Source organism: Oncorhynchus gorbuscha, linkage group LG01 (assembly GCF_021184085.1).
Source record: "Oncorhynchus gorbuscha isolate QuinsamMale2020 ecotype Even-year linkage group LG01, OgorEven_v1.0, whole genome shotgun sequence".
Classification (NCBI taxonomy): Eukaryota; Metazoa; Chordata; class Actinopteri; order Salmoniformes; family Salmonidae; genus Oncorhynchus; species Oncorhynchus gorbuscha.
The window spans coordinates 1,591,498-1,618,903 of NC_060173.1; the positions used below are offsets into that span (position 1 = coordinate 1,591,498).

The window sequence follows — 27,406 nt, forward strand, 5'->3', positions numbered from 1 at the left end:
ATGGAGTGTAATCCTCCTCACTTACCTGCGACACGGGACTCCAGCTGCTCTCCACCGAGCTCCAAACAGGACCTCCCAACATTCAACCCCAACATGAAACCCAACCAGGTCAGCGAGACCGCCCTGTATGGAATACCCATAGTCTGTCTGGTGCTGGACGGTCAGGAGAGACTGTGCCTGGCGCAGATCTCCAACACTCTGCTGAAGAACTACAGCTATAACGAGATCCACAACCGGCGCGTGGCTCTGGGCATCACCTGCGTGCAGTGCACCCCAGTCCAGCTGGAGATTCTGAGGCGTGCGGGCGCCATGCCCATCTCCTCGAGGCGCTGTGGGATGATCACAAAGCGCGAAGCAGAGAGGCTTTGTAAATCGTTTATCGGAGCCCACAACCCTCCAAAACTACCAGAGAATTTCGCGTTTGATGTTTCCCACGAGTGCACGTGGGGGAGCCGTGGTAACTTCATACCAGCCAGGTACAACAGCTCCAGAGCCAAGTGTATCAAGTGCTCCTTCTGCAATATGTATTTTTCTCCCAATAAGTTCATATTCCACTCTCACCGAACATCAGAATCCAAGTATACCCAGCCAGACGCTGCTAACTTTAACTCCTGGAGGAGACACCTCAAACTGACCGACAAGGGCTCGCCGGATGATTTAGCTCATGCGTGGGAGGACGTCAAAGCCATGTTCAACGGGGGCAGCAGGAAGAGGACGCTGCCCATGCACCGCCACGGGCCCGAACGTTCCTCTCCGTTAAAACCTCACCAAGGACCTTCCAACCTGCCCCGGAGAGGCTCACCGGAGATCCCCCCTAAAATCCTCCGCTGCGAGGACAACCGGGGAGGCATGGGGAGTATAGCGAGCATCACACGCAGCTATCCCATTATCCCGGTGCCCAGCAAAAGCTACGGGATGCTGCAGAACGTGAAGATCCCTCCACCTCTCTTCCCACACCCATACGGGTTTCCGGCCTTCGGGTTGTGTCAGAAGAAGGATGACAGTGGTGTGATGGGGGAGCCGAATAAAGCCCACCTATCTGGCGTCTTCTCCTGGCCGAGCACCAAGGACAGCGCCTACCACTCTTTCCCCATGTTCTGGCCGACTGCAGACGGCCTGTCCATACCGTCCTTCCCCCAGCCACAGCACCAGGCCCAGCCACAGCACCAGGCCCAAAACAGCCATCGGAGGTCCTGTGCGCCAGACAGAGTGAGCTGGACGCATCCGAGCAGAGTGACAGAAATAGCAACACTCCAAAGGACAGTGTGGGGGATGGTGAGCGGTGCTCCAGCACTCAGTCCACCCGGAATGAGGATGACAAGTCCGGGGATGAGGCGAGGTCAATGGACGGTAAAATGCCCGTTCTACCCCGGAAGATTAGCTATGTCTCCGCATTCAGACCCGTCATCAAAGACGCGAAGAGTATAGCCAAACTATACGGTAACCGGGGGAAGTACAACGGGGCTCGAGCTGGGTATCTGTCACCTGATTTCCTAAGCGAGAGCTCGAGCTACAGGTCCTTGTCGCCAGACAGCGTGGAGAGCGTTGGCGAGACAGATGTGGACGTGGAGACCAATAAGTCACAGGAGGATGATGAGTCACTTCCGCACTCCATTGAGGACTGCAGGAGCCCCCCTGTCCCTGTTCTAAGCCTTTCGCGCGGTGCAGGTTCACCAAACGGCCTTGAATCCATACCTGAGTCAGAGCAGGCCGCTGTGGTCGATTCACAGAGAATGAACCTACCTATACAGGTGGTGCTGTCTTCAAATAGAGATAGACATGGCAAACAGCTTCCGGTCTGCAATAAGACCACGTCTTTTGATAAAGTGAGTGATTGATATGGTCCGTCTCATTCTATTAGATGGCTATTTACATACTAAGGAATATACTATTTAATTGTGATTCATTCATTGATTCGTTAAAAAGTCATCATCCTCTTGTTTTTACACACATATTGGGCTTATTTTTTCACTTGTATGCGCATGTTTGTTTTGTCTGTGTGAATAGCAGAGAATAAAAGGCCGTACAAATACACTGTCCAATAGGAGAATGTGTTCCCAATGTCACAGGGCGTTATTGTATGCAAATGACTAATTATTCTCATTATCCTGTCTGGTTTATCTAGGTGTATTCACCGGACAGGAGCAGTCCATATGCTTTTGGTTCAGCAACCAATTACCAGACAGACAATGTGAAATCGAAAGGTTGGATGTTGTTATGTTAATATATATTTTTAAATAATAAAATAGATGTTGTGAAAAGGAATGACACTTATTTGTTGTTTATTCAGATGACTGTGCCAGTAGAGAGGAGCCATCTTCGACAGTGAAGGAGGTTGAAACGAAGGGCCAAAGCCGGGAGGAGGGCCCGAGAGAAGCACTGAACGAGGGTAAATTTAAGCGCTACACTTGTCAGTTGATAGTCAGAACTTTAAATATACAAGTATTTAAGCCTATATTTTATTGCCTATTTGTATATATATTTTTGTACTCTTATAAATGTTGTCTCTGTGTGCATTCAGGCGAGGAAGCTACACACAATGTTTGCATAATCTCAGACAAACATAGAACACTGGCTAAATATAAAACCATTAAATAACCATTCTAATTCATATTAATATTATTATTAATCATACATGTTGGTCTATTAGTTTAAATGTGTTATTGTTTATGATATACTTTCTTTAATAATTAGATTGATCCCTACAGAATAGGTTAGAAGAAATAGAACAGCTTCCCCCGAGGCCATTTACCAAATCGCTTAACATGAATCGTTTAACATAAATTAGCCTATACCATTTAACCTACAACATTTACTCTATACCATTTAGTCTAAACCCCGAAGCAATTTTCAAACCCGTATTAATATTCTATTTTTAACACGTTGGTTCGTTCCTTTTCTACAGACGAATTGCAGAAACAACTCACGGAGCAAGTGGAGTTAAGGAAGAAATTGGAACGAGAATTCCAACATTTAAAAGGTATAATTCAGCAGGCAGGTTTCCATTGATCCAGGTTTATTCGACGCTGGCTGGCTGGACAAAAGCAATGTCGTAAACAAAATATCTAATTGCGACATGTGTAATGGAAACGGCAGATATAGGAGACATTTTATAAAAATCAACAGCATTTTTATCCGATCGAAGGCTAATTTCTCTTTTTTGTCGAACTAACTTTATATCATACAAATGATGACGGAAATGGTGTTTTCGGATAAATGATGATTGCCGAATACTTCTGAAGGTACGCGGGGCACGTGATGTCATCACGTAACTATAAACTCCACTTTACATTTCATTGTAAATTCCTCGCTTACTGCTTGCAAAATGTATCTATTTTTCAACTATAAAAGTAATGTTTCTTTGCAGGACAAGGATTGTCCTGAGTTTTAAGAATGCCTGAATTGCTTTGCCGTGCTTATCTGGTTGGCTGGCAAGTTTCCACCAGACAATTATTCCAGATGTACAGGAGTGTAAGTGTCAGCACCGTGCGGACGAGCCTCGGCAGCCTGGAGTGAATGGGCTCTAGATCTGTGGCTATACGTTAGACACATTACCATTATTAGAATGTGGCAAATATTAGTCAACTATTGCATTCTATCCATGCTGACTTTCACGGTCTACCTGAGACATGAAACAGAATAGGTCAACACAGTCTCACAATCAATTCGTGCATATATATGTACAAAATGCATTTCAGCAAATTGTGCTGGATAGGTGGGAGGGCAAACAGGCTGTCGCCAATTTATTAATGCGCAATTTGCCTAACTAGGTAATGGAAACACTTCAACCACTACATTTTTATTCGACATTGTATGGCTTTTGCGAAAACGTTGTATCTTTTTGTGACGTCATTGCGCCCCGCCGTTTTTATTGAAACAATGTCGTTAAATGGATGGAAATGCATCTTAGCAGGCAATTGTCGCATCTATGCGAACTTTCTAAATGTCGACAAAAATAAATCACTGGACAAGTTAATGGAAACATAGCTATTGTGATCAAATGTCACAGGTTTATAGTTTTTTGATTCCAACGGGTTAGAGAGAGTTTCTCTTAATGTCATGCTTGTCGTGATCAGCATATTGAACGCTGAACAAAAACAATTCGATCAGGTTTTGCACTGCGTTATATTTGACATGCTGCGTTCACATGCTAGTCGGATCAAGGAAAACTCTGACATTTTGACTTGCTATGTGGTTGTAGTTATATACGTACCGTGTTCAACTAGTTAGCAAGTCGGACATTTCTGAGTTTCCTTTTTTTACGACTAGCATATGAACGCGGCATTAGTGCATGCTAATTTTGTATTGCATGGTTCGATTATAATTGATGTTGCTGTCAAACGCATATGGCTGCAATGGTAATTTAGCTATTTATCACGTCTAAGGGCTGTATCCAGGCACTCCGCGTTGTGTCGTGCTAAGGAGGAGGAGGAGGGGGGGGGTGTATTGTTGCACCTGCAATGGAAGTTTAGGAAGCTAGATTCCATTTTGCCCGAGTAGGATGCCAGAGTGTATAGGCTGGCATATTAAAAGAATAGCCAAGTAGGCTAGTTTATTGGCTATACTACTATTCCTCTTTAAGGAATACCTAGGATAGGATAAGTAATCCCTCTCACCCCCCCTTAAGATTTAGATGCACTATTGTAAAGTGACTGTTCCACTGGATGTCATAAGGTGAATGCACCAATTTGTAAGTCGCTCTGGATAAGAGCGTCTGCTAAATGACTTAAATGTAAATGTAAGATGACTAAGCTATTGTAATTTCTCCCCAGATAATTTCAATCATCAGATGAAAAGGGAGCTGTCCTACAGGGAGGAGATGGTTCAGCAGCTTCATATTGTGAGAGGTGAGAACATGCCAAACATTCACACGGAGGCATACTGGTATAAAATACTAGCCGCTTACAACTTTGTTAGTAAAGTAGGACCATTAAACAACATCAACAAGTGTTGATGTAAAAAGGGTTATGTGAATACATATAATTGGTTGATTGATCAAATGTAATTGTTTGCTAAATAAATCAATTGATGAATAATCTATCCTCTAATTGTATCTCGATAAACTCAGAACATATGGAGATGTACAGTGGGGCAAAAAAGTATTTAGTCAGCCACCAATTGTGCAAGTTCTCCCACTTAAAAAGATGAGAGAGGCCTGTCATTTTCATCATAGGTACACTTCAACTACGACAGACAAAATGAGAAAAAAAAATTCCAGAAAATCACATTGTAGGATTTTTAATGAATTTATTTGCAAATTATGGTGGAAAATAAGTATTTGGTCAATAACAAAAGTGTATCTCAATACTTTGTTATATGCACTTTGTTGGCAATGACAGAGGTCAAACGTTTTCTGTAAGTCTTCACAAGGTTTTCACACACTGTTGCTGGTATTTTGGCCCATTCCTCCAGGCAGATCTCCTCTAGAGCAGTGATGTTTTGGGGCTGTTGCTGGGCAACATGGACTTTCAACTCCCTCCAAAGATGTTCTATGGGGTTGAGATCTGGAGACTGGCTAGGCCACTCCAGGACCTTGAAATGCTTATTACGAAGCCACTCCTTCGTTGCCCGGGCGGAGTTTTGGGATCATTATCATGCTGAAAGACCCAGCCACGTTTCATCTTCAATGCCCTTGCTGATGGAAGGAGGTTTTCACGAAACATCTCACGATACATGGCCCCATTCATTCTTTCCTTTACTTTTCCTGGTCCCTTTGCAGAAAAACAGCTCCAAAGCATGATGTTTCCACCCCCATGCTTCACAGTAGGTATGGTGTTCTTTGGATGCAACTCAGCATTCTTTGTCCTCCAAACATGACGAGTTGAGTTTTTACCAAAAAGTTATATTTTGGTTTCATTTTGACCATATGACATTCTCCCCACGGGGTGAGATCTTGCGTGGAGCCCCAGATCGAGGGAGATTATCAATGGTCTTGTATGTCTTCCATTTCCTAATAATTGCTCCCACAGTTGATTTCTTCAAACCAAGCTGCTTACCTATTGCAGATGTAGTCTTCCCAGCCTGGTGCAGGTCTACAATTTTGTTTCTGGTGTCTTTTGACAGCTCTTTGGTCTTGGCCATAGTGGAGTTTGGAGTGTGACTGTTTGAGGTTGTGGACAGGTGTCTTTTATACTGATAACAAGTTCAAACAGGTGCCATTAATACAGGTAACGAGTGGAGGACAGGGGAGCCTCTTAAAGAAGAAGTTACAGGTCTGTGAGAGCCATAAATCTTGCTTGTTTGTAGGTGACCAAATACTTATTTTCCACCCTAATTTGCAAATCAATTCATTAAAAATCCTACAATGTGATTTTCTGGATTTTTTCCCCCCTAATTTTGTCTGTCATAGTTGAAGTGTACCTATGATGAAAATTACAGGCCTCATCTTCTTAAGTGGGAGAACTTGCACAATTGGTGGCTGACTAAATACTTTTTGCCCCACTGTATGTGGCCATAACTGTAGATTTACATCACTAAAAGATGATCAAAAGATGATGTAAATCAGGGGATCCCCAACCTATCTTCGTGGACTCCCAGCCATTCAATACATTTGGTCTATTCCACAGCTACCCTACCTGATTCCACTTGTCAACTAATCATCAAACCCTTGACTAGGCGAATCACGTGAGTTAGTTCAGGGCTAAAACAATATGTCCCCAAAGTTTAAATCCTAGCTCTTAATATATTCTTCTGTCCCTTACATATAGACACATTATGCAGTGAGTTGGAGCGAGAGAAAAAGGCTCGCTATGCTATTCAACACAAGTTGAAAGGTAACTGATATGAAGCTTGTAGGAATATGCTAATAAATAAATATGCAGTGCATTCAGAAAGTATTCAAACCCTTTGCTATGAGACATGATAATTGATCTCAGGTGCATCCTGTTTCCATTGATCATCCTTGAGATGTTTCTACAACTTGTTTGGAGTCAAATTGTAGTAAATTCAATTGATTGGACATGATTTGGAAAGCCAAAAAACCTGTCTATATAAGGTCCCATAGTTTACAGTGTTGACGGTGTATGTCTCAACAAATGCTAAGCCATGAGGTCGAAGCAATTGTCCGTAGAGCTCTGAGACAGAGATGCTTTATTGTCCCCGGCACAAGGTGCACCTGCGTAATGATCATGCTGTTTAATCAGCTTCTTAATGTGCTATACCTGTCAGGTGGATGGATAATCTTGGCAAAGGAAAAATGCTCACTAACAGATGTGAACACATTTGTGCAAAACAATTGAGAGAAATCAGCTTTTTGTGCAAAACAATTGAGAGAAATCAGCTTTTTGTGCAAAACAATTGAGAGAAATCAGCTTTTTGTGCAAAACAATTGAGAGAAATCAGCTTTTTGTGCAAAACAATTGAGAGAAATCAGCTTTTTGTGCAAAACAATTGAGAGAAATCAGCTTTTTGTGCAAAACAATTGAGAGAAATCAGCTTTTTGTGCAAAACAATTGAGAGAAATCAGCTTTTTGTGCAAAACAATTGAGGAGAAATCAGCTTTTTGTGCAAAACAATTGAGGAGAAATCAGCTTTTTGTGCAAAACAATTGAGGAGAAATCAGCTTTTTGTGCAAAACAATTGAGGAGAAATCAGCTTTTTGTGCAAAACAATTGAGAGAAATCAGCTTTTTGTGCAAAACAATTGAGAGAAATCAGCTTTTTGTGCAAAACAATTGAGAGAAATCAGCTTTTTGTGCAAAACAATTGAGGAGAAATCAGCTTTTGTGCAAAACAATTGAGGAGAAATCAGCTTTTTGTGCAAAACAATTGAGGAGAAATCAGCTTTTTGTGCAAAACAATTGAGGAGAAATCAGCTTTTTGTGCAAAACAATTGAGGAGAAATCAGCTTTTTGTGCAAAACAATTGAGGAGAAATCAGCTTTTGTGCAAAACAATTGAGAGAAATCAGCTTTTTGTGCAAAACAATTGAGAGAAATCAGCTTTTTGTGCAAAACAATTGAGAGAAATCAGCTTTTTGTGCAAAACAATTGAGGAGAAATCAGCTTTTTGTGCAAAACAATTGAGGAGAAATCAGCTTTTCGTTTGAGAGAAATCAGCTTTTTGTGCAAAACAATTGAGAGAAATCAGCTTTTTGTGCAAAACAATTGAGAGAAATCAGCTTTTTGTGCAAAACAATTGAGAGAAATCAGCTTTTTGTGCAAAACAATTGAGAGAAATCAGCTTTTTGTGCAAAACAATTGAGGAGAAATCAGCTTTTTGTGCAAAACAATTGAGCAGAAATCAGCTTTTTGTGCAAAACAATTGAGAGAAATCAGCTTTTTGTGCAAAACAATTGAGAGAAATCAGCTTTTTGTGCAAAACAATTGAGGAGAAATCAGCTTTTTGTGCAAAACAATTGAGAGAAATCAGCTTTTTGTGCAAAACAATTGAGAGAAATCAGCTTTTTGTGCAAAACAATTGAGAGAAATCAGCTTTTTGTGCAAAACAATTGAGAGAAATCAGCTTTTGTGCAAAACAATTGAGAGAAATCAGCTTTTTGTGCAAAACAATTGAGAGAAATCAGCTTTTTGTGCAAAACAATTGAGGAGAAATCAGCTTTTTGTGCAAAACAATTGAGGAGAAATCAGCTTTTGTGCAAAACAATTGAGGAGAAATCAGCTTTTTGTGCAAAACAATTGAGGAGAAATCAGCTTTTTGTGTAAAACAATTGAGGAGAAATCAGCTTTTTGTTCAAAACAATTGAGGAGAAATCAGCTTTTGTGCAAAACAATTGAGGAGAAATCAGCTTTTTGTGTAAAACAATTGAGGAGAAATCAGCTTTTTGTGCAAAACAATTGAGGAGAAATCAGCTTTTTGTGCAAAACAATTGAGGAGAAATCAGCTTTTTGTGCAAAACAATTGAGGAGAAATCAGCTTTTGTGCAAAACAATTGAGGAGAAATCAGCTTTTTGTGCAAAACAATTGAGGAGAAATCAGCTTTTTGTGCAAAACAATTGAGGAGAAATCAGCTTTTGTGCAAAACAATTGAGGAGAAATCAGCTTTTTGTGCAAAACAATTGAGAGAAATCAGCTTTTTGTGCAAAACAATTGAGAGAAATCAGCTTTTTGTGCAAAACAATTGAGGAGAAATCAGCTTTTTGTGCAAAACAATTGAGGAGAAATCAGCTTTTTGTGCAAAACAATTGAGGAGAAATCAGCTTTTTGTGCAAAACAATTGAGAGAAATCAGCTTTTTGTGCAAAACAATTGAGGAGAAATCAGCTTTTTGTTCAAAACAATTGAGGAGAAATCAGCTTTTTGTACAATTGAGGAGAAATCAGCTTTTTGTGTAAAACAATTGAGGAGAAATCAGCTTTTTGTGCAAAACAATTGAGGAGAAATCAGCTTTTTGTGTAAAACAATTGAGGAGAAATCAGCTTTTTGTGCAAAACAATTGAGGAGAAATCAGCTTTTTGTGTAAAACAATTGAGGAGAAATCAGCTTTTTGTGCAAAACAATTGAGGAGAAATCAGCTTTTTGTGTAAAACAATTGAGGAGAAATCAGCTTTTTGTGCAAAACAATTGAGGAGAAATCAGCTTTTTGTGTAAAACAATTGAGGAGAAATCAGCTTTTGTGCAAAACAATTGAGGAGAAATCAGCTTTTTGTGCAAAACAATTGAGGAGAAATCAGCTTTTTGTGCAAAACAATTGAGGAGAAATCAGCTTTTTGTGCAAAACAATTGAGGAGAAATCAGCTTTTTGTGCAAAACAATTGAGAGAAATCAGCTTTTGTGCAAAACAATTGAGAGAAATCAGCTTTTGTGCAAAACAATTGAGAGAAATCAGCTTTTTGTGCAAAACAATTGAGGAGAAATCAGCTTTTTGTGCAAAACAATTGAGAGAAATCAGCTTTTTGTGCAAAACAATTGAGGAGAAATCAGCTTTTTGTGCAAAACAATTGAGAGAAATCAGCTTTTGTGCAAAACAATTGAGGAGAAATCAGCTTTTTGTGCAAAACAATTGAGGAGAAATCAGCTTTTTGTGCAAAACAATTGAGGAGAAATCAGCTTTTTGTGTAAAACAATTGAGGAGAAATCAGCTTTTTGTTCAAAACAATTGAGGAGAAATCAGCTTTTGTGCAAAACAATTGAGGAGAAATCAGCTTTTTGTGTAAAACAATTGAGGAGAAATCAGCTTTTTGTGCAAAACAATTGAGGAGAAATCAGCTTTTTGTGTAAAACAATTGAGGAGAAATCAGCTTTTTGTGCAAAACAATTGAGGAGAAATCAGCTTTTTGTGCAAAACAATTGAGGAGAAATCAGCTTTTGTGCAAAACAATTGAGGAGAAATCAGCTTTTTGTGTAAAACAATTGAGGAGAAATCAGCTTTTTGTGCAAAACAATTGAGGAGAAATCAGCTTTTTGTGTAAAACAATTGAGGAGAAATCAGCTTTTTGTGCAAAACAATTGAGGAGAAATCAGCTTTTTGTGCAAAACAATTGAGGAGAAATCAGCTTTTTGTGCAAAACAATTGAGAGAAATCAGCTTTTTGTGCAAAACAATTGAGAGAAATCAGCTTTTTGTGCAAAACAATTGAGAGAAATCAGCTTTTTGTGCAAAACAATTGAGGAGAAATCAGCTTTTTGTGCAAAACAATTGAGAGAAATCAGCTTTTTGTGCAAAACAATTGAGGAGAAATCAGCTTTTTGTGCAAAACAATTGAGGAGAAATCAGCTTTTTGTGCAAAACAATTGAGGAGAAATCAGCTTTTTGTGCAAAACAATTGAGAGAAATCAGCTTTTTGTGCAAAACAATTGAGAGAAATCAGCTTTTTGTGCAAAACAATTGAGAGAAATCAGCTTTTTGTGCAAAACAATTGAGGAGAAATCAGCTTTTTGTGCAAAACAATTGAGAGAAATCAGCTTTTTGTGTAAAACAATTGAGGAGAAATCAGCTTTTTGTGCAAAACAATTGAGGAGAAATCAGCTTTTTGTGTAAAACAATTGAGGAGAAATCAGCTTTTTGTGCAAAACAATTGAGGAGAAATCAGCTTTTTGTGTAAAACAATTGAGGAGAAATCAGCTTTTTGTGCAAAACAATTGAGGAGAAATCAGCTTTTTGTGCAAAACAATTGAGGAGAAATCAGCTTTTTGTGCAAAACAATTGAGGAGAAATCAGCTTTTTGTGTGTAAAACAATTGAGGAGAAATCAGCTTTTTGTGCAAAACAATTGAGGAGAAATCAGCTTTTTGTGTAAAACAATTGAGGAGAAATCAGCTTTTGTGCAAAACAATTGAGGAGAAATCAGCTTTTGTGCAAAACAATTGAGGAGAAATCAGCTTTTTGTGCAAAACAATTGAGGAGAAATCAGCTTTTTGTGCAAAACAATTGAGAGAAATCAGCTTTTTGTGCAAAACAATTGAGAGAAATCAGCTTCTTGTGCAAAACAATTGAGAGAAATCAGCTTTTTGTGCAAAACAATTGAGGAGAAATAAGCTTTTTGTGCAAAACAATTGAGAGAAATCAGCTTTTTGTGCAAAACAATTGAGGAGAAATCAGCTTTTTGTGCAAAACAATTGAGAGAAATCAGCTTTTTGTGCAAAACAATTGAGGAGAAATCAGCTTTTTGTGCAAAACAATTGAGGAGAAATCAGCTTTTTGTGCAAAACAATTGAGGAGAAATCAGCTTTTTGTGTAAAACAATTGAGGAGAAATCAGCTTTTTGTTCAAAACAATTGAGGAGAAATCAGCTTTTTGTGCAAAACAATTGAGGAGAAATCAGCTTTTTGTGTAAAACAATTGAGGAGAAATCAGCTTTTTGTGCAAAACAATTGAGGAGAAATCAGCTTTTTGTGTAAAACAATTGAGGAGAAATCAGCTTTTGTGCAAAACAATTGAGGAGAAATCAGCTTTTTGTGTAAAACAATTGAGGAGAAATCAGCTTTTTGTGCAAAACAATTGAGGAGAAATCAGCTTTTTGTGTAAAACAATTGAGGAGAAATCAGCTTTTTGTGCAAAACAATTGAGGAGAAATCAGCTTTTTGTGTAAAACAATTGAGGAGAAATCAGCTTTTTGTGCAAAACAATTGAGGAGAAATCAGCTTTTGTGCAAAACAATTGAGGAGAAATCAGCTTTTTGTGCAAAACAATTGAGAGAAATCAGCTTTTGTGCAAAACAATTGAGAGAAATCAGCTTTTTGTGCAAAACAATTGAGAGAAATCAGCTTTTTGTGCAAAACAATTGAGGAGAAATCAGCTTTTTGTGCAAAACAATTGAGAGAAATCAGCTTTTTGTGCAAAACAATTGAGGAGAAATCAGCTTTTTGTGCAAAACAATTGAGAGAAATCAGCTTTTTGTGCAAAACAATTGAGGAGAAATCAGCTTTTTGTGCAAAACAATTGAGGAGAAATCAGCTTTTTGTGCAAAACAATTGAGGAGAAATCAGCTTTTTGTGCAAAACAATTGAGGAGAAATCAGCTTTTTGTGCAAAACAATTGAGAGAAATCAGCTTTTTGTGCAAAACAATTGAGGAGAAATCAGCTTTTTGTGCAAAACAATTGAGAGAAATCAGCTTTTTGTGCAAAACAATTGAGGAGAAATCAGCTTTTTGTGCAAAACAATTGAGAGAAATCAGCTTTTTGTGCAAAACAATTGAGAGAAATCAGCTTTTTGTGCAAAACAATTGAGAGAAATCAGCTTTTTGTGCAAAACAATTGAGGAGAAATCAGCTTTTTGTGCAAAACAATTGAGAGAAATCAGCTTTTGTGCAAAACAATTGAGAGAAATCAGCTTTTTGTGCAAAACAATTGAGGAGAAATCAGCTTTTGTGCAAAACAATTGAGGAGAAATCAGCTTTTGTGCAAAACAATTGAGGAGAAATCAGCTTTTTGTGCAAAACAATTGAGCAGAAATCAGCTTTTGTGCAAAACAATTGAGGAGAAATCAGCTTTTTGTGCAAAACAATTGAGCAGAAATCAGCTTTTTGTGCAAAACAATTGAGAGAAATCAGCTTTTTGTGCAAAACAATTGAGGAGAAATCAGCTTTTTGTGCAAAACAATTGAGAGAAATCAGCTTTTTGTGCAAAACAATTGAGGAGAAATCAGCTTTTTGTGCAAAACAATTGAGCAGAAATCAGCTTTTTGTGCAAAACAATTGAGGAGAAATCAGCTTTTTGTGCAAAACAATTGAGCAGAAATCAGCTTTTTGTGCAAAACAATTGAGAGAAATCAGCTTTTTGTGCAAAACAATTGAGGAGAAATCAGCTTTTTGTGCAAAACAATTGAGGAGAAATCAGCTTTTTGTGCAAAACAATTGAGCAGAAATCAGCTTTTTGTGCAAAACAATTGAGGAGAAATCAGCTTTTTGTGCAAAACAATTGAGGAGAAATCAGCTTTTTGTGCAAAACAATTGAGGAGAAATCAGCTTTTTGTGCAAAACAATTGAGCAGAAATCAGCTTTTTGTGCAAAACAATTGAGGAGAAATCAGCTTTTTGTGCAAAACAATTGAGCAGAAATCAGCTTTTGTGCAAAACAATTGAGAGAAATCAGCTTTTTGTGCAAAACAATTGAGGAGAAATCAGCTTTTTGTGCAAAACAATTGAGAGAAATCAGCTTTTTGTGCAAAACAATTGAGGAGAAATCAGCTTTTTGTGCAAAACAATTGAGGAGAAATCAGCTTTTGTGCAAAACAATTGAGGAGAAATCAGCTTTTTGTGCAAAACAATTGAGGAGAAATCAGCTTTTTGTGCAAAACAATTGAGAGAAATCAGCTTTTTGTGCAAAACAATTGAGAGAAATCAGCTTTTTGTGCAAAACAATTGAGAGAAATCAGCTTTTTGTGCAAAACAATTGAGAGAAATCAGCTTTTTGTGCAAAACAATTGAGGAGAAATCAGCTTTTTGTGCAAAACAATTGAGAGAAATCAGCTTTTTGTGCAAAACAATTGAGGAGAAATCAGCTTTTTGTGCAAAACAATTGAGGAGAAATCAGCTTTTTGTGCAAAACAATTGAGGAGAAATCAGCTTTTGTGCAAAACAATTGAGGAGAAATCAGCTTTTTGTGCAAAACAATTGAGAGAAATCAGCTTTTGTGCAAAACAATTGAGGAGAAATCAGCTTTTTGTGCAAAACAATTGAGAGAAATCAGCTTTTTGTGCAAAACAATTGAGGAGAAATCAGCTTTTTGTGCAAAACAATTGAGAGAAATCAGCTTTTTGTGCAAAACAATTGAGGAGAAATCAGCTTTTTGTGCAAAACAATTGAGAGAAATCAGCTTTTGTGCAAAACAATTGAGAGAAATCAGCTTTTGTGCAAAACAATTGAGAGAAATCAGCTTTTTGTGCAAAACAATTGAGGAGAAATCAGCTTTTTGTGCAAAACAATTGAGGAGAAATCAGCTTTTTGTGCAAAACAATTGAGGAGAAATCAGCTTTTTGTGCAAAACAATTGAGAGAAATCAGCTTTTGTGCAAAACAATTGAGAGAAATCAGCTTTTTGTGCAAAACAATTGAAAACAATTGAGAGAAATCAGCTTTTTGTGCAAAACAATTGAGAGAAATCAGCTTTTTGTGCAAAACAATTGAGAGAAATCAGCTTTTGTGCAAAACAATTGAGAGAAATCAGCTTTTTGTGCAAAACAATTGAGAGAAATCAGCTTTTTGTGCAAAACAATTGAGAGAAATCAGCTTTTTGTGCAAAACAATTGAGAGAAATCAGCTTTTGTGCAAAACAATTGAGAGAAATCAGCTTTTTGTGCAAAACAATTGAGGAGAAATCAGCTTTTTGTGCAAAACAATTGAGAGAAATCAGCTTTTGTGCAAAACAATTGAGAGAAATCAGCTTTTTGTGCAAAACAATTGAGGAGAAATCAGCTTTTGTGCAAAACAATTGAGGAGAAATCAGCTTTTTGTGCAAAACAATTGAGGAGAAATCAGCTTTTGTGCAAAACAATTGAGAGAAATCAGCTTTTTGTGCAAAACAATTGAGAGAAATCAGCTTTTTGTGCAAAACAATTGAGAGAAATCAGCTTTTTGTGCAAAACAATTGAGAGAAATCAGCTTTTTGTGCAAAACAATTGAGAGAAATCAGCTTTTGTGCAAAACAATTGAGAGAAATCAGCTTTTTGTGCAAAACAATTGAGGAGAAATCAGCTTTTTGTGCAAAACAATTGAGGAGAAATCAGCTTTTTGTGCAAAACAATTGAGGAGAAATCAGCTTTTTGTGCAAAACAATTGAGGAGAAATCAGCTTTTTGTGCAAAACAATTGAGGAGAAATCAGCTTTTTGTGCAAAACAATTGAGGAGAAATCAGCTTTTGTGCAAAACAATTGAGGAGAAATCAGCTTTTTGTGCAAAACAATTGAGCAGAAATCAGCTTTTTGTGCAAAACAATTGAGGAGAAATCAGCTTTTTGTGCAAAACAATTGAGCAGAAATCAGCTTTTTGTGCAAAACAATTGAGAGAAATCAGCTTTTTGTGCAAAACAATTGAGGAGAAATCAGCTTTTTGTGCAAAACAATTGAGAGAAATCAGCTTTTTGTGCAAAACAATTGAGAGAAATCAGCTTTTGTGCAAAACAATTGAGGAGAAATCAGCTTTTTGTGCAAAACAATTGAGGAGAAATCAGCTTTTTGTGCAAAACAATTGAGGAGAAATCAGCTTTTTGTGCAAAACAATTGAGGAGAAATCAGCTTTTTGTGCAAAACAATTGAGGAGAAATCAGCTTTTTGTGCAAAACAATTGAGGAGAAATCAGCTTTTTGTGCAAAACAATTGAGGAGAAATCAGCTTTTGTGCAAAACAATTGAGGAGAAATCAGCTTTTTGTGCAAAACAATTGAGGAGAAATCAGCTTTTTGTGCAAAACAATTGAGGAGAAATCAGCTTTTTGTGCAAAACAATTGAGGAGAAATCAGCTTTTGCAAAACAATTGAGAGAAATCAGCAAAACAATTGAGAGAAATCAGCTTTTTGTGCAAAACAATTGAGAGAAATCAGCTTTTTGTGCAAAACAATTGAGAGAAATCAGCTTTTTGTGCAAAACAATTGAGAGAAATCAGCTTTTTGTGCAAAACAATTGAGAGAAATCAGCTTTTTGTGCAAAACAATTGAGAGAAATCAGCTTTTTGTGCAAAACAATTGAGAGAAATCAGCTTTTTGTGCAAAACAATTGAGAGAAATCAGCTTTTGTGCAAAACAATTGAGAGAAATCAGCTTTTTGTGCAAAACAATTGAGAGAAATCAGAAACAATTGAGAGAAATCAGCTTTTTGTGCAAAACAATTGAGAGAAATCAGCTTTTTGTGCAAAACAATTGAGAGAAATCAGCTTTTGTGCAAAACAATTGAGAGAAATCAGCTTTTGTGCAAAACAATTGAGAGAAATCAGCTTTTTGTGCAAAACAATTGAGAGAAATCAGCTTTTTGTGCAAAACAATTGAGGAGAAATCAGCTTTTTGTGCAAAACAATTGAGAGAAATCAGCTTTTGTGCAAAACAATTGAGAGAAATTTTTGTGCAAAACAATTGAGAGAAATCAGCTTTTTGTGCAAAACAATTGAGAGAAATCAGCTTTTTGTGCAAAACAATTGAGAGAAATCAGCTTTTTGTGCAAAACAATTGAGAGAAATCAGCTTTTTGTGCAAAACAATTGAGAGAAATCAAAAACAATTGAGAGAAATCAGCTTTTTGTGCAAAACAATTGAGAGAAATCAGCTTTTTGTGCAAAACAATTGAGAGAAATCAGCTTTTTGTGCAAAACAATTGAGAGAAATCAGCTTTTTGTGCAAAACAATTGAGAGAAATCAGCTTTTTGTGCAAAACAATTGAGAGAAATCAGCTTTTTGTGCAAAACAATTGAGGAGAAATCAGCTTTTTGTGCAAAACAATTGAGGAGAAATCAGCTTTTGTGCAAAACAATTGAGAGAAATCAGCTTTTTGTGCAAAACAATTGAGAGAAATCAGCTTTTTGTGCAAAACAATTGAGAGAAATCAGCTTTTTGTGCAAAACAATTGAGGAGAAATCAGCTTTTTGTGCAAAACAATTGAGAGAAATCAGCTTTTTGTGCAAAACAATTGAGAGAAATCAGCTTTTTGTGCAAAACAATTGAGGAGAAATCAGCTTTTTGTGTAAAACAATTGAGGAGAAATCAGCTTTTTGTGCAAAACAATTGAGGAGAAATCAGCTTTTTGTGCAAAACAATTGAGGAGAAATCAGCTTTTTGTGTAAAACAATTGAGGAGAAATCAGCTTTTTGTGCAAAACAATTGAGAGAAATCAGCTTTTTGTGCAAAACAATTGAGAGAAATCAGCTTTTTGTGCAAAACAATTGAGGAGAAATCAGCTTTTTGTGCAAAACAATTGAGAGAAATCAGCTTTTGTGCAAAACAATTGAGAGAAATCAGCTTTTTGTGCAAAACAATTGAGAGAAATCAGCTTTTTGTGCAAAACAATTGAGGAGAAATCAGCTTTTTGTGCAAAACAATTGAGAGAAATCAGCTTTTTGTGCAAAACAATTGAGAGAAATCAGCTTTTTGTGCAAAACAATTGAGGAGAAATCAGCTTTTTGTGTAAAACAATTGAGGAGAAATCAGCTTTTTGTGCAAAACAATTGAGGAGAAATCAGCTTTTTGTGCAAAACAATTGAGAGAAATCAGCTTTTTGTGCAAAACAATTGAGAGAAATCAGCTTTTTGTGCAAAACAATTGAGAGAAATCAGCTTTTTGTGCAAAACAATTGAGAGAAATCAGCTTTTTGTGCAAAACAATTGAGAGAAATCAGCTTTTTGTGCAAAACAATTGAGAGAAATCAGCTTTTTGTGCAAAACAATTGAGAGAAATCAGCTTTTTGTGCAAAACAATTGAGAGAAATCAGCTTTTTGTGCAAAACAATTGAGAGAAATCAGCTTTTTGTGCAAAACAATTGAGAGAAATCAGCTTTTTGTGCAAAACAATTGAGGAGAAATCAGCTTTTTGTGCAAAACAATTGAGGAGAAATCAGCTTTTGTGCAAAACAATTGAGGAGAAATCAGCTTTTGTGCAAAACAATTTAGAGAAATCAGCTTTTTGTGCAAAACAATTGAGAGAAATCAGCTTTTTGTAAAACAATTGAGAGAAATCAGCTTTTTGTGCAAAACAATTGAGAGAAATCAGCTTTTTGTGCAAAACAATTGAGAGAAATCAGCTTTTGTGCAAAACAATTGAGAGAAATCAGCTTTTTGTGCAAAACAATTGAGAGAAATCAGCTTTTTGTGCAAAACAATTGAGAGAAATCAGCTTTTTGTGCAAAACAATTGAGAGAAATCAGCTTTTTGTGCAAAACAATTGAGAGAAATCAGCTTTTTGTGCAAAACAATTGAGAGAAATCAGCTTTTTGTGCAAAACAATTGAGAGAAATCAGCTTTTGTGCAAAACAATTGAGGAGAAATCAGCTTTTTGTGCAAAACAATTGAGGAGAAATCAGCTTTTTGTGTAAAACAATTGAGGAGAAATCAGCTTTTTGTGCAAAACAATTGAGAGAAATCAGCTTTTTGTGCAAAACAATTGAGAGAAATCAGCTTTTTGTGCAAAACAATTGAGGAGAAATCAGCTTTTTGTGCAAAACAATTGAGAGAAATCAGCTTTTGTGCAAAACAATTGAGAGAAATCAGCTTTTTGTGCAAAACAATTGAGGAGAAATCAGCTTTTGTGTAAAACAATTGAGGAGAAATCAGCTTTTTGTGCAAAACAATTGAGGAGAAATCAGCTTTTGTGCAAAACAATTGAGGAGAAATCAGCTTTTTGTGTAAAACAATTGAGGAGAAATCAGCTTTTTGTGCAAAACAATTGAGAGAAATCAGCTTTTTGTGCAAAACAATTGAGAGAAATCAGCTTTTTGTGCAAAACAATTGAGGAGAAATCAGCTTTTTGTGCAAAACAATTGAGGAGAAATCAGCTTTTTGTGCAAAACAATTGAGAGAAATCAGCTTTTTGTGCAAAACAATTGAGAGAAATCAGCTTTTTGTGCAAAACAATTGAGGAGAAATCAGCTTTTGTGCAAAACAATTGAGAGAAATCAGCTTTTTGTGCAAAACAATTGAGAGAAATCAGCTTTTGTGCAAAACAATTGAGGAGAAATCAGCTTTTGTGTAAAACAATTGAGGAGAAATCAGCTTTTTGTGCAAAACAATTGAGGAGAAATCAGCTTTTTGTGCAAAACAATTGAGAGAAATCAGCTTTTTGTGCAAAACAATTGAGAGAAATCAGCTTTTGTGCAAAACAATTGAGAGAAATCAGCTTTTTGTGCAAAACAATTGAGAGAAATCAGCTTTTTGTGCAAAACAATTGAGAGAAATCAGCTTTTTGTGCAAAACAATTGAGAGAAATCAGCTTTTTGTGCAAAACAATTGAGAGAAATCAGCTTTTTGTGCAAAACAATTGAGAGAAATCAGCTTTTTGTGCAAAACAATTGAGGAGAAATCAGCTTTTGTGCAAAACAATTGAGAGAAATCAGCTTTTTGTGCAAAACAATTGAGAGAAATCAGCTTTTTGTGCAAAACAATTGAGGAGAAATCAGCTTTTTGTGCAAAACAATTGAGGAGAAATCAGCTTTTGTGCAAAACAATTGAGGAGAAATCAGCTTTTTGTGTAAAACAATTGAGGAGAAATCAGCTTTTTGTGCAAAACAATTGAGGAGAAATCAGCTTTTTGTTTGAGGAGAAATCAGCTTTTTGTGCAAAACAATTGAGGAGAAATCAGCTTTTTGTGCAAAACAATTGAGGAGAAATCAGCTTTTTGTGCAAAACAATTGAGAGAAATCAGCTTTTTGTGCAAAACAATTGAGGAGAAATCAGCTTTTTGTGCAAAACAATTGAGGAGAAATCAGCTTTTTGTGTAAAACAATTGAGGAGAAATCAGCTTTTTGTGTAAAACAATTGAGGAGAAATCAGCTTTTTGTGCAAAACAATTGAGGAGAAATCAGCTTTTTGTGCAAAACAATTGAGGAGAAATCAGCTTTTTGTGCAAAACAATTGAGGAGAAATCAGCTTTTTGTGTAAAACAATTGAGGAGAAATCAGCTTTTTGTGCAAAACAATTGAGGAGAAATCAGCTTTTTGTGCAAAACAATTGAGAGAAATCAGCTTTTTGTATAAAACAATTGAGGAGAAATCAGCTTTTTGTGTAAAACAATTGAGGAGAAATCAGCTTTTTGTGTAAAACAATTGAGGAGAAATCAGCTTTTTGTGCAAAACAATTGAGGAGAAATCAGCTTTTTGTGTAAAACAATTGAGGAGAAATCAGCTTTTTGTGCAAAACAATTGAGGAGAAATCAGCTTTTTGTGCAAAACAATTGAGGAGAAATCAGCTTTTTGTGCAAAACAATTGAGGAGAAATCAGCTTTTTGTGCAAAACAATTGAGGAGAAATCAGCTTTTTGTGCAAAACAATTGAGGAGAAATCAGCTTTTTGTGCAAAACAATTGAGAGAAATCAGCTTTTTGTGCAAAACAATTGAGAGAAATCAGCTTTTTGTGCAAAACAATTGAGGAGAAATCAGCTTTTTGTGCAAAACAATTGAGAGAAATCAGCTTTTTGTGCAAAACAATTGAGGAGAAATCAGCTTTTTGTGTAAAACAATTGAGGAGAAATCAGCTTTTTGTGTAAAACAATTGAGGAGAAATCAGCTTTTTGTGTAAAACAATTGAGGAGAAATCAGCTTTTTGTGCAAAACAATTGAGGAGAAATCAGCTTTTTGTGCAAAACAATTGAGGAGAAATCAGCTTTTTGTGCAAAACAATTGAGGAGAAATCAGCTTTTTGTGCAAAACAATTGAGGAGAAATCAGCTTTTTGTGCAAAACAATTGAGGAGAAATCAGCTTTTTGTGCAAAACAATTGAGGAGAAATCAGCTTTTTGTGCAAAACAATTGAGAGAAATCAGCTTTTTGTGCAAAACAATTGAGAGAAATCAGCTTTTTGTGCAAAACAATTGAGAGAAATCAGCTTTTTGTGCAAAACAATTGAGGAGAAATCAGCTTTTTGTGTAAAACAATTGAGGAGAAATCAGCTTTTTGTGCAAAACAATTGAGGAGAAATCAGCTTTTTGTGCAAAACAATTGAGGAGAAATCAGCTTTTTGTGTAAAACAATTGAGGAGAAATCAGCTTTTTGTGTAAAACAATTGAGGAGAAATCAGCTTTTTGTGTAAAACAATTGAGGAGAAATCAGCTTTTTGTGCAAAACAATTGAGGAGAAATCAGCTTTTTGTGTAAAACAATTGAGGAGAAATCAGCTTTTTGTGCAAAACAATTGAGGAGAAATCAGCTTTTGTGCAAAACAATTGAGGAGAAATCAGCTTTTTGTGCAAAACAATTGAGGAGAAATCAGCTTTTTGTGCAAAACAATTGAGGAGAAATCAGCTTTTTGTGCAAAACAATTGAGGAGAAATCAGCTTTTTGTGCAAAACAATTGAGAGAAATCAGCTTTTTGTGCAAAACAATTGAGAGAAATCAGCTTTTTGTGCAAAACAATTGAGGAGAAATCAGCTTTTTGTGCAAAACAATTGAGAGAAATCAGCTTTTTGTGCAAAACAATTGAGGAGAAATCAGCTTTTTGTGTAAAACAATTGAGGAGAAATCAGCTTTTTGTGTAAAACAATTGAGGAGAAATCAGCTTTTTGTGTAAAACAATTGAGGAGAAATCAGCTTTTTGTGTAAAACAATTGAGGAGAAATCAGCTTTTTGTGCAAAACAATTGAGGAGAAATCAGCTTTTTGTGCAAAACAATTGAGGAGAAATCAGCTTTTTGTGCAAAACAATTGAGGAGAAATCAGCTTTTTGTGCAAAACAATTGAGGAGAAATCAGCTTTTTGTGCAAAACAATTGAGGAGAAATCAGCTTTTTGTGCAAAACAATTGAGAGAAATCAGCTTTTTGTGCAAAACAATTGAGAGAAATCAGCTTTTTGTGCAAAACAATTGAGAGAAATCAGCTTTTTGTGCAAAACAATTGAGAGAAATCAGCTTTTTGTGCAAAACAATTGAGGAGAAATCAGCTTTTTGTGCAAAACAATTGAGAGAAATCAGCTTTTTGTGCAAAACAATTGAGGAGAAATCAGCTTTTGTGCAAAACAATTGAGGAGAAATCAGCTTTTTGTGCAAAACAATTGAGAGAAATCAGCTTTTTGTGCAAAACAATTGAGAGAAATCAGCTTTTTGTGCAAAACAATTGAGAGAAATCAGCTTTTTGTGCAAAACAATTGAGGAGAAATCAGCTTTTTGTGCAAAACAATTGAGGAGAAATCAGCTTTTGTGCAAAACAATTGAGGAGAAATCAGCTTTTTGTGCAAAACAATTGAGGAGAAATCAGCTTTTTGTGCAAAACAATTGAGGAGAAATCAGCTTTTTGTGCAAAACAATTGAGAGAAATCAGCTTTTTGTGCAAAACAATTGAGAGAAATCAGCTTTTTGTGCAAAACAATTGAGGAGAAATCAGCTTTTTGTGCAAAACAATTGAGAGAAATCAGCTTTTTGTGCAAAACAATTGAGAGAAATCAGCTTTTTGTGCAAAACAATTGAGGAGAAATCAGCTTTTTGTGCAAAACAATTGAGGAGAAATCAGCTTTTTGTGCAAAACAATTGAGGAGAAATCAGCTTTTTGTGCAAAACAATTGAGGAGAAATCAGCTTTTTGTGCAAAACAATTGAGGAGAAATCAGCTTTTTGTGCAAAACAATTGAGAGAAATCAGCTTTTTGTGTAAAACAATTGAGGAGAAATCAGCTTTTTGTGCAAAACAATTGAGAGAAATCAGCTTTTTGTGCAAAACAATTGAGGAGAAATCAGCTTTTTGTGCAAATTTAACCTTTCTTGGATCTTTTGTTTCAGCTCACGAAACAGGACAACAACGCTTTACATGTTGTGTTATTATTTTTGTTCAGTGTATATATATATATATATATATATATATATATATATATATATATATATATATATATATATATATATATATATATATATAAATATATACAATACCAGTCAAAAGTTTGGACACACCTACTCATTCAAGGGTTTTTCTTTATTTGGACTATTTTCTAAAATTGTAGAATATTAGCGAAGACATCAAAACTATGAAATAGCACATACGGAATGATGGACTGTCGTTTCTCTTTGCTTATTTTGAGCTCTTCTTGTCATAATATGTACTTGGTCTTTTACCAAAGAGGGCTGTCTTCTGTATACCACCCCTACCTTGTCACAAAACAACTGATTGGCTCAAACGCACTAAGAAGGAAAGATATTCAAATAACTTTTAACAAGGCACACTTGTTAATTGAAATGCATTCCAGGTGATTACCTCATGAGCTGGTTGAGAGAATGCCAATAGTGTGCATAGCTGTCATCAAGGCAAAGGGTGGCTACTTTGAAGGATCTCAAATATAAAATATATTTAGACTTGTTTAACCCTTTTTTGGTTACTACATGATTCCATGTGTTGTTATTTCATAGTTTTGATGTCTTCACTATTATTCTACAATGTAGAAAGGAGTAAAAATAAAGAAAAACCCTTGAATGAGTAGGTGTGTCCAAACTTTTGACTGGTGCTGTATATATGAACAAAAATGTGAACGCAACATGTGAAGAAACCCTTTAGCCAAACTGCCTGTTCACACGTAAACATCCCTAACTAGGTGTGGCCTTTTGAATGAAATCTGCAGTTTATATCAAATATAAAAAAATATATATAAAACACATTTTTACTGCAGTTTTCATACACAAGGGACACACATAGGAATGTGAACCTGTGAACAGACAGTCTTGCTGTGGCTAAATGGTTTGTAAATTCTGCAAACATGCAATGCATTCGGAAAGTTCGGAAACCTCTTGACCTTACCAGATTTTGTGATGTTACAGCCTTATTCTGAAATAGATTCAATTACATGTGTTCCTTGTCAATCTACAACCCATAATGACAACACAAAAACAGGTTTTTATTTATTTATTGGACATAAAAAAAAAAAATTCAAACAGAAGTACCTTATTTTACATAAGTATTCAGACTCTTTGCTATGAGATTCTTAATAGAGCTCAGGTGCATCCTGTTTCCATTGATAATTCTTGAGATGTTTCTACAACTTGATTGGAGTCCACCTGTGGCAAATTAAATTGTTTGGACATGATTTTGAAAGGCACACACCTGTCTGTATAAGATCACACAGTTGACAGTGCATCTCAGAGCAAACACCAAGCCATGAGGTCAGTAGAGCTCAGAGACGAGGCACAGATTTGGGGAAGCGAACCAAAACATTTCTGCAGCATTGAAGGTCCCCAAAAACACACGGGCCTCCATCATTCTTAAATGGATGAAGTTTGGAACCACCAAGACTCTTCCTAGAGCTGGCCGCCTTGCCAACCTGAGAAATCGGGGGAGAAGGGCCTTGGTCGGGGAAGTTACCAAAATCCCAAATGGTCACTCTGACAGAGCTCCAGAGTTCCTCTGTGGAGATGGGAGAACCTTCCAGAAGGACAACCACTCTGCAGCACTCCACCAATCAGGCCTTTTATGGTAGAGTGGCCAGACGGAAGCCACTCCTCAGTAAAAGGCACATGACAGCGTGCTTTGAGTTTGCCAAATGGCACCTAAAGGACTCTCAGACCATGAGAAACAAGATTCCCTGGTCTGATGAAACCAAGATTCAACTCTTTGGCCTGAATGCCAAGCATCACGTCTGGAAGAAACCTGGCACCATCCCTACAGAGAAGCATGGTGGTGGCAGCATCATCCTGCGGGGATGTTTTTCAGCTGCAGGGACTGGGAGACTAGTCAGGATCAAGGGAAAGATGACCGGAGCAAAGTACAGAGAGATCATTGATGAAAACCTGCTCCAGAGCCTCAGGACCTCAGACTGGGGCAAAGGTTCACCTTCCAACAGGACAACGATCCTAAGCACACAGCCAAGACAACGCAGGAGTGGGTTTGGGACAAGTCTCTGAATGTCCTTGAGTGGCCCAGCCAGAGCCCAGACTTGAACCCGATCAAACATCTCTGGAGAGACCTGAAAATAGCTGTGCAGCGACGCTCCCCACCTGACAGAGCTTGAGAAGATCTGCGGAGAAGAATGGGAGAAACTCACCAAATACAGGTGTGATTAGCTTGTAGCGTCATACCCAAGAAGACTCGAGGCTGTAATCCCTGCCAAAGGTGCTTCAACAAAGTACTGAGTAAAGGGTCTGAATACTTATGTAAATGTAATATTTATTATTAAAAAAAAATTTTTTTTGATAAATTAGCAAACATTTCAAAAAAACTGTTTTTACTTTGTCATTATGGGGTATTGTGTGTAGATTAATGAGGGGGAACAAACTATTTAATCTATTTTAGAATTAGGCTGTAACGTAACAAAATGTGTAAAAAGTCAAGGGGTCTGAATGCTTCCCGAAGGCTCTGTCCATAAACATGCAGTCTGTTAATGAAGTTGTATTACATTTTAGAGTATGGCCTTGATTCAAGTTGACCCACAACTGCCTTTAACTACTTTTGAATTCAAATAGGTTTGTCAAGTTACATTTACTGAGGAAAAAGAGAATGAACTTAAATACAAAGTAATTGTGCATTGTGAGGACCACAAACACGCACACGCACACGCACACACGCACACGCACACACACACACACACACACACACACACACACACACACACACACACACACACACACACACACACACACACACACACACACACACACACACACACACACACACACACACACACACACACACATCTAGTGGATCTATTTAGTGTCTATTCCCTTTCTTCCCAGAAGCTCACGACGCGCTACACCAATTCTCCTGTAAGATGCTGACTCCTCGTCACTGCACTGGAACCTGCTCCTTCAAACCTCCTCTTCTACCACCCTAGTCCCTTCCCACAGTCCGCCGTGAAGCCCCATTCGTTTGGAAAGCAAGACTACTACTGCCCTAGCCCCTTCCCACAGTCCGCCGTGGAGCCCCATCAGTTTGGAAAGCAAGACTACTACCACCCTAGCCCCTTCCCACAGTCCGCCGTGGAGCCCCATCAGTTTGGAAAGCAAGACTACTACCGCCCTAGCCCCTTCCCACAGTCCGCCGTGGAGCCCCATCCTTTTGGAAAGCAAGACTACTACCACCCTAGTCCCTTCCCACAGTCCGCCGTGGAGCCCCATCCTTTTGGAAAGCAAGACTACTACCACCCTAGCCCCTTCCCACAGTCCGCCGTGGAGCCCCATCAGTTTGGAAAGCAAGACTACTACCACCCTAGCCCCTTCCCACAGTCCGCCGTGGAGCCCCATCAGTTTGGAAAGCAAGACTACTACCACCCTAGCCCCTTCCCACAGTCCGCCGTGGAGCCCCATCAGTTTGGAAAGCAAGACTACTACCACCCTAGTCCCTTCCCACAGTCCGCCGTGGAGCCCCATCCGTTTGGAAAGCAAGACTACTACCACCCTAGCCCCTTCCCACAGTCCGCCGTGGAGCCCCATCAGTTTGGAAAGCAAGACTACTACCACCCTAGCCCCTTCCCACAGTCCGCCGTGGAGCCCCATCAGTTTGGAAAGCAAGACTACTACCACCCTAGCCCCTACCCACAGTCCGCCGTGGAGCCCCATCAGTTTGGAAAGCAAGACTACTACCACCCTAGCCCCTTCCCACAGTCCGCCGTGGAGCCCCATCAGTTTGGAAAGCAAGACTACTACCACCCTAGTCCCTTCCCACAGTCCGCCGTGGAGCCCCATCCGTTTGGAAAGCAAGACTACTACCACCCTAGCCCCTTCCCACAGTCCGCCGTGGAGCCCCATCAGTTTGGAAAGCAAGACTACTACCACCCTAGCCCCTTCCCACAGTCCGCCGTGGAGCCCCATCCTTTTGGAAAGCAAGACTACTACCACCCTAGCCCCTTCCCACAGTCCGCCGTGGAGCCCCATCCGTTTGGAAAGCAAGACTACTACCACCCTGAAGGCTAGGCGTACAGTATCCAAAATTCTAGGCAGGGTCTGAGTTAGGGTAGACAATTTAACACGAGAGAGACAGGGTCTGAGTTAGGGTAGACAATTTAACACGAGAGAGACAGGGTCTGAGTTAGGGTAGACAATTTAACACGAGAGACAGGGTCTGAGTTAGGGTAGACAATTTAACACGAGAGAGACAGGGTCTGAGTTAGGGTAGACAATTTAACACGAGAGACAGGGTCTGAGTTAGGGTAGACAATTTAACACGAGAGAGACGGGGTCTGAGTTAGGGTAGACAATTTAACACGAGAGAGACAGGGTCTGAGTTAGGGTAGACAATTTAACACGAGAGACAGGGTCTGAGTTAGGGTAGACAATTTAACACGAGAGAGACGGGGTCTGAGTTAGGGTAGACAATTTAACACGAGAGAGACGGGGTCTGAGTTAGGGTAGACAATTTAACACGAGAGACAGGGTCTGAGTTAGGATAGACAATTTAACACGAGAGAGACGGGGTCTGAGTTAGGGTA

General features: G+C 37.9%; 1 protein-coding gene across 1 annotated transcript; it reads left to right on the forward strand.

Annotated features, from left to right (window-relative positions):
* On the forward strand, positions 1-26,891 carry skor1b (SKI family transcriptional corepressor 1b). The gene is given in 8 exon segments (XM_046353425.1): positions 1-1,158; positions 1,161-1,668; positions 2,291-2,410; positions 2,906-2,980; positions 4,773-4,847; positions 6,708-6,773; positions 25,716-25,812; positions 25,877-26,891. Coding segments are annotated over 8 exon segments (3,114 nt in total).
* The last annotated feature ends 515 nt before the right edge of the window (positions 26,892-27,406 follow it).